The sequence below is a fragment of the Apaloderma vittatum genome, unplaced genomic scaffold, assembly GCF_000703405.1.
Source record: "Apaloderma vittatum isolate BGI_N311 unplaced genomic scaffold, ASM70340v1 scaffold42665, whole genome shotgun sequence".
Taxonomy (NCBI): Eukaryota; Metazoa; Chordata; class Aves; order Trogoniformes; family Trogonidae; genus Apaloderma; species Apaloderma vittatum.
The window spans coordinates 14,974-20,815 of record NW_009717326.1 but is presented as its reverse complement, the minus strand read 5'-3'; the positions used below and the strand labels follow the sequence as shown (position 1 = coordinate 20,815).

Sequence of the window (5,842 nt, the reverse complement as noted above, 5' to 3'; positions counted from 1 at the left end):
AACCGCCGGTGCGAGGTCTGGCAGAAGCCGGGCTGCGCCGTTCCCGGGCGGGCTGCAGGTGGTCAGGGGCCGCGCTTCGTTCTGGTGTTTAAGTTCAAAACGAGAATGCTGCCAGCACCGTGCAGGAGCCGCTGTGTTGTAGGTGGAGTTGCGTAACACGGTCTGGGCATCTACCTGTGTCTTTAAAAAGACGTGGTGTTAGAGAAAGTCAGTGTTGTTATAGTGGAGGGTGCTTTTACAGAAGCACCTTCTGGGTGACGAGCATCAGATAATCAGTGTACAGCACTCACTTCAAGAGCAGGAGAGGAGCTACCCCAAGGCCAAGTGATGGGTGCAAAGCTTTTTGGAGAGGGAAGGCCCCGCACAACTCTTAGCATCCACGCAGAGCAGAAGGGACTTTGGTGTCTCTTACCAGCTGAAGGGAGATGGAGGGAGTGCTCAGCAAATGAAGCTGGGGGTGCCTTTGAGATTCTACTAATGATTTGTTCTTTATGTACCACCCTCAAAGCACCCCGCTGCTGTAGCCATGCCGAGCTGCTTCTGTGACTTAAGCAGAACCTCGCTCAAAGCATGTCGGGGTGCTGTGCTTCCGGAGCAAGGTAAGAATCCTTTTGTAGATGTCTGAGAAGGCGCTGTGACAGGGGATGCTTTTGCAAAGACAGAGGGAAAGAAGCGGAGGATCAGTAGAAGCCAGCTGCACGGGCTGCGCTTAATGATGCAGCTGGCACTGCAGGTACCTTTTCCATGCTCCTATAACCACATCTGTTCCATCCTTCCACAGCACAGTCAGCATCTGGAACCTGTCCTCAAAAGCAAAGATACTCCCTCAAACTTGTGAGTTTTGATCTGTTTGGGTAAGGAATAAGCACATAGTGTACCATGTCCAGGGCCTGACCCGTTTAGCCTGTGTGGCTAGAAGTATCCCAGGAATTCAGAGGAAGTGATTTCTAGAAGGAATTCTAGCATAGGAGGTGGATATAACTTCCTGAGAGCATCATGTGTGGATTTCAGTAGAAGTTGGCTCTTGTGCTAGAGCTGTGAAGAAAATAGACTTGAGGATTGAAAACCCAACAGCCTTCATCCCAGAAGGTTGCCTGTTTCATTTGCTAAGCTCAGTAATCTCCAAAACTGAATTTGGTAGTCCGAGGTGGAGATCTTGATTCATTAATGTCAGACTTACTTTGGTTTTTTCCCCCTGTACAACGAGTGTGCACATACCTGCTGCAGTCTGGGGAAACTGGAGAGGGGTAGAACTTGGCTGCTGTGCTGAGGTAGCGTAATGAACCACCACTGAACAACCCTGTAAGGCCAGAGCACGTTTTAAAATCAAACTAATTGTAGTTGGAGCTCCAAGCCAGCTTTCTAGGCACTGGTGGTGCCCACTCTTGCAGGCACTTGAAAAATCCCTCTCCCTTTTGTCAGAAGAGACACTTAAGAGGAAGGAGAAAGAATACAGTGTTAATAAAATAGCTAGGTGCCACAAGACTAGAACGAGTACGTGGAAGAATGTAATGACACAACACTCCCAGCTCCTCTGTTTTGCACCTCTGGCACCTTTTGGCATTTTGCTTGGTAGTTTCCTGACTCGCGCTTGCAGAGGACTGTAGAATATGATACGGCACGCGAGAGCCTTTTGGCTCCTGGGTTTGATGGCTTAGATGGCTCACCAGATGAGGTGCAGAATAAAAGACCCCTTGGAACATGGTGGTTTTGCTGCCTGGAGGCTGCTGATCCTCTAGCTGCCTCAACCAGTTGTGGGCAGGGCCTTTGGTATCAAACCCACCAGGATAAAAAACCGTTGCCCCCTCACACGCCTCATAGCATTTGTCCTAAGTTACCTTGCAGGATGTTGAGTATGTATATAAGTGTGCATAGGCAAACATACACGTGTTGACTATAAACTACTGGCATTTCAGGCTAATTGATAACAGCAGCAGTCAAAGGGCACTTACCAGTTTAAAAAGATGCTCGTAAGATTTCAGCACGTTACCCAGATGCTTGAGCGTCACAAATACAGACTTTCTTACTCGTCTCACTTGTGACAGCTAGAACAAAATGTTATAGTTCGCTGTTGGGACTTGCCTGTTTGCAGAAATAACCCCGTCTAGGCTGTGGATAAGGTCACCTCTTGCCCTGTGTAAAATAACAGAGGACTAGAGCTTGCTCCGAGTTACCAGATGATCTGTGTTGTCTTGGTGCTTTTAACCTACAGTTAGTTTTGAGACAGCCACTCCCTTGTTCTGTGCTGATGCTCAGAGTTTATGTGCGTTTTAGGCACAGCATTAAATGGAGAACCAAAAGACCTGAGGTGTGTTCTTGGCTCTGTTGCTGATCTGGTATTTTTTGCGGGGGGAGGTGTTTTTTGGGGGGGAGGGGTTGTTGGTTCCTTTGAGTAGTGAAGGTCTTCCAGCGATCTTGCCCAAGTTTCTCTTTCTAGCAGGGTGTGTGTGGTTGAAGTAATGCTCCCCCTTCCTGTTCTCTTTAGGATGTCAAGGACAGCAAGATCTACAATGAACAGAATTTCTTCCAGCGAGCTGCCAAAGCAGGCACAGGTTGGTGCTTCTTGAAGGGGCAAGAACTTGGCTACTTGTTAGGAAAACTGGCATCCCTCTGTCATTAGTTGTGTGAGTCTCTCACAAGGCCAAGCCAGAATAAACTAATTCACTGCTCAGTTAGTGCTGGAGTGCTGAGAAGTTTGGTGAAGCTCCTGCTCTCCCGGGAGTCTCTGTATATCTTAGAGTACCACAGTGCATTTTGAAGCTTTCTTGCTCTCCCCGTGCTTTACCTTGGTCTCGCTTGTGGCTGTTTGGCCCTGCAGCCTGACCTGCCTTGGCTCCCTCCCTGTCCTGTGCCCCCTTCCCTGGACGATTCTGTCAGTATTTACTCCGTTGACCCAAAAACCTGAGCAAGAGCAAAGCTGACCAGAGAACCTGGACTTTGGAGAAAGGGGCACCCCTGGCTGAGCTCCTTTGTTCTGGAGCTGCTTGGCAGCATCCGCTGCACTCTGTCCTCTTCTCTCCCCTTCTAGTGGAGAAGTGGAAGAAGCAGCACTCGGTGCCGTCACTGGGAATCCCCAACTGCGTTGGCTTTGGACTGCATGCAGATAGCTACAGGTGAGCTGACTGTGAAGGGCACAGCTGAGCTCTTTTGTCCACAACTGCCCTCTTCTTCTGAGGCTTTCTCTGTTCCTTTTCTCCTTATTCCTTGGGCTCCTGACCTTACGCACTGCTTGCATCTCATTTGTTAACAAATGGTTTGTGCCTCTCGCAATTCCATCTCCTTCAGTCCTTGTGTTGCTGGTGCAGTCATGGCTTTTGCTGCTTCTGCCCCTTAGGCCTGGGGACACCTTATTCCTGCCTTTGGAGCTTAGCACAAAGGGGAGCCTCGGGCTGTATATATGCAATACGTGATAAGTACATCTCTCGTTTTGAAGAAGATTTCTGTTATCAAAAGTTACGGAAACATTTGCCCAGGTCATCTTAGACTTGAAGGGGAGGGAAGTCTAATAGAGGTCAAGCGATGTGCTTGACAGGTGCTTGTTGCAGGGTATCCAAATTGGGTACGTCCTGTTTCATGCTAAACCCTTCTCTCGTGCAGGTTTTTGGTGTTCTCTGACTTAGGGCGGACTCTTCAGTCTGTCCTGAATGATGGCTTACGTGTCCTGAAGGAGAAGGCAGCTTTTCAGATTGTAGTACGGCTGGTATGTAGAGAACCAATACTTTTTAAGAGGCTTCTTCAGGAAACACCTATAACTTTCTTCCAGGTCTTTCAAAGGTATTTTAAAAGCTGATCCAAGGGGTTCGCTGGGGTCTAAGCAGCCTGTTGTAAGCTCGAGTAGCATCTTTTGAGCAATATGTCACCTTGAGGAAATTTGGGGTAAGGAGAATTAGAGAAAGCTGATGCTTGAGTATTAGAGGCTATGAGACACAGTGCTTTTTGTGCTCTTTTGTGCTCTTACTCAGAGCTGCGGGGAGCTGGGGAGGGTCCAGCTCAGGGATAGCCAGGGCGTTGAAGGAATCTGCGTGGTTCTGATATGCTCGCTCTTCTGCTTGCACCTAGCTAGACTGCCTGGAGTACATTCATGAAAACGAGTACGTGCACGGGGACATCACAGCTGAGAACATCTATTTGAACCCAGAGGACCTCACGCAGGTAGGGAGTGGGAGCAAACGCTGCGAGGAGGCAGCAGCAAAGGTGGGCTTGTGAAACGGGGACAGAGTGACACGTGTGTTCTCGCTGCCGTGCAGGGGAGCAGCACGGTCTGTGCAGCGCTCAAGCAGGTGCTATGGGGCAGGATTGTGGGCTAAACCATAAGCAGACTTCATACCACACACACGCTCAAGACACATACTTCTTGATGTCTTCTAGGTGACTCTAGCAGGCTATTACCATGCATTCCGGTACTGCCCAGGAGGGAAGCACGTGGCTCAGCGCGAAGGCAGCAGGACCCCTCATGAAGGCACGATCGAGTTTATCAGTGTGGACAGTCACAAGGGTGCAGGTGAGTCCTGCAAAAGCAAAGCCAGCAAAGCTCAGCTAGAGCCACTGCTGTGGCAGCACTCTCCGGAGCTCAGGCTGCTGGCATTTTTGTTGCTGCTGCTTTCCAGGCATTCATGGACATCTGGAACGAAATTCTTATTTGGGCTCTTTCCTCTTGCCTCCCTCTGGGCTGCCGTGTTGAGACTTGCCGGGTCAGTCAGTGACTGCAGCAGGAGGTGCAGGGATGTTCCTCCTGCATCTGGAGCCTTGGCTGCTGCAGGCGTGTGAGGAATAGGAAACGGCTGCTTCGTGCTGGCTCAGTGGGGATCTGTTTCGAGCCAGACTGGATCCCTGCCCAAACCAGATTTGCATCAGGCTCTGCTCTGACCTTGAAGCACTGAGAGCTGGAAAGCATTTAAATTAGCCAGTTGGGATGTGACTGTTCTCTCTCAGTGTCCAGACTGGGCGAATCTTCCTCAGAGGCTGGGAAGTGATTCTTCAGTTGTGAGTTAGGAGGCTCCCACAAGTATTGATACCCTAGAGCACATTTTAACAAAGCTCTTGAATTTCTTTTGCTCTTTAGTCTCATGCCTGTTTTACAGAAGGGACACCTCCAACAGAGACTTCAAGGTTGTGCAGAAAATGCTGGTGTCCTTACTTGCCTTTGGAGGAGAGACATGAGCCTGGGCCTCTTCTGGGATGGCTCCCAAACTGTTGTGGTTTTTTTACACATGAATTATCTCTTCCTTCCCATCAGGACCATCTCGCCGGAGTGACCTGGAGTCTCTAGGCTACTGTCTTCTGAAATGGCTCTGTGGCTTCTTGCCTTGGTCTGATGAGCTGGACAAAGTAGAGACTGTGATGGAGAAGAAGGAAAAGTAGGAGAAATCATCTGCTCTCTTGGGAACTGCTCAGCAGAAAGCAGTGAGGGAGGTTTTGTGACTGAAATCAGTCTTAAGTCCACTATTGGGATGTGGGTAAATCCCACTGTCAAGGCTGAGCCTGGCCGAGGGACGTTTGATGAACCCTGATTTCTGCTCCATTCAGAACATGGCCATCTGAATTCAGCCTTTTTTTTTTTGTCCCTGTTGCCAAAGACAGGCTGTCTTTGGTGCTGACTGTTCCAGTGCCTGCTTCATTGCTTCTCATCTGACGGCACTTTGCACTGATTTTTCCAGGTACAAAGGGGATGTGATTTGTCTCCTCCGACTGTGCTTCAGGCAGAGATCCATTCCAGGTACGAGCTTGCTCTCTGACAGTGGGACTTGAGGGTAGGAGGATCGACCATACCTGAAGCCAGGACCTTCTCTGTGCTAGTCCAGGATGGCTTCCACTGGTGACGGTGACCAAGCCTTACATGAAC

General features: G+C 49.6%; 1 protein-coding gene across 1 annotated transcript in view; it reads left to right on the top strand.

The window, feature by feature from the left end:
• Positions 1 to 780: 780 nt before the first annotated feature.
• VRK3 (vaccinia related kinase 3) overlaps positions 781 to 5,842 on the top strand; it is a gene marked incomplete at its 5' end in the record, with an annotated part of 5,559 nt that continues 497 nt past the window's right edge. The window contains 8 exons of the mRNA XM_009869838.1: positions 781 to 834; positions 2,486 to 2,552; positions 3,029 to 3,113; positions 3,598 to 3,700; positions 4,060 to 4,152; positions 4,369 to 4,501; positions 5,237 to 5,357; positions 5,658 to 5,716. Coding sequence (XP_009868140.1) covers positions 781 to 834; positions 2,486 to 2,552; positions 3,029 to 3,113; positions 3,598 to 3,700; positions 4,060 to 4,152; positions 4,369 to 4,501; positions 5,237 to 5,357; positions 5,658 to 5,716 — 715 coding nt within the window. The remainder of the gene's footprint in view (positions 835 to 2,485; positions 2,553 to 3,028; positions 3,114 to 3,597; positions 3,701 to 4,059; positions 4,153 to 4,368; positions 4,502 to 5,236; positions 5,358 to 5,657; positions 5,717 to 5,842) is intronic.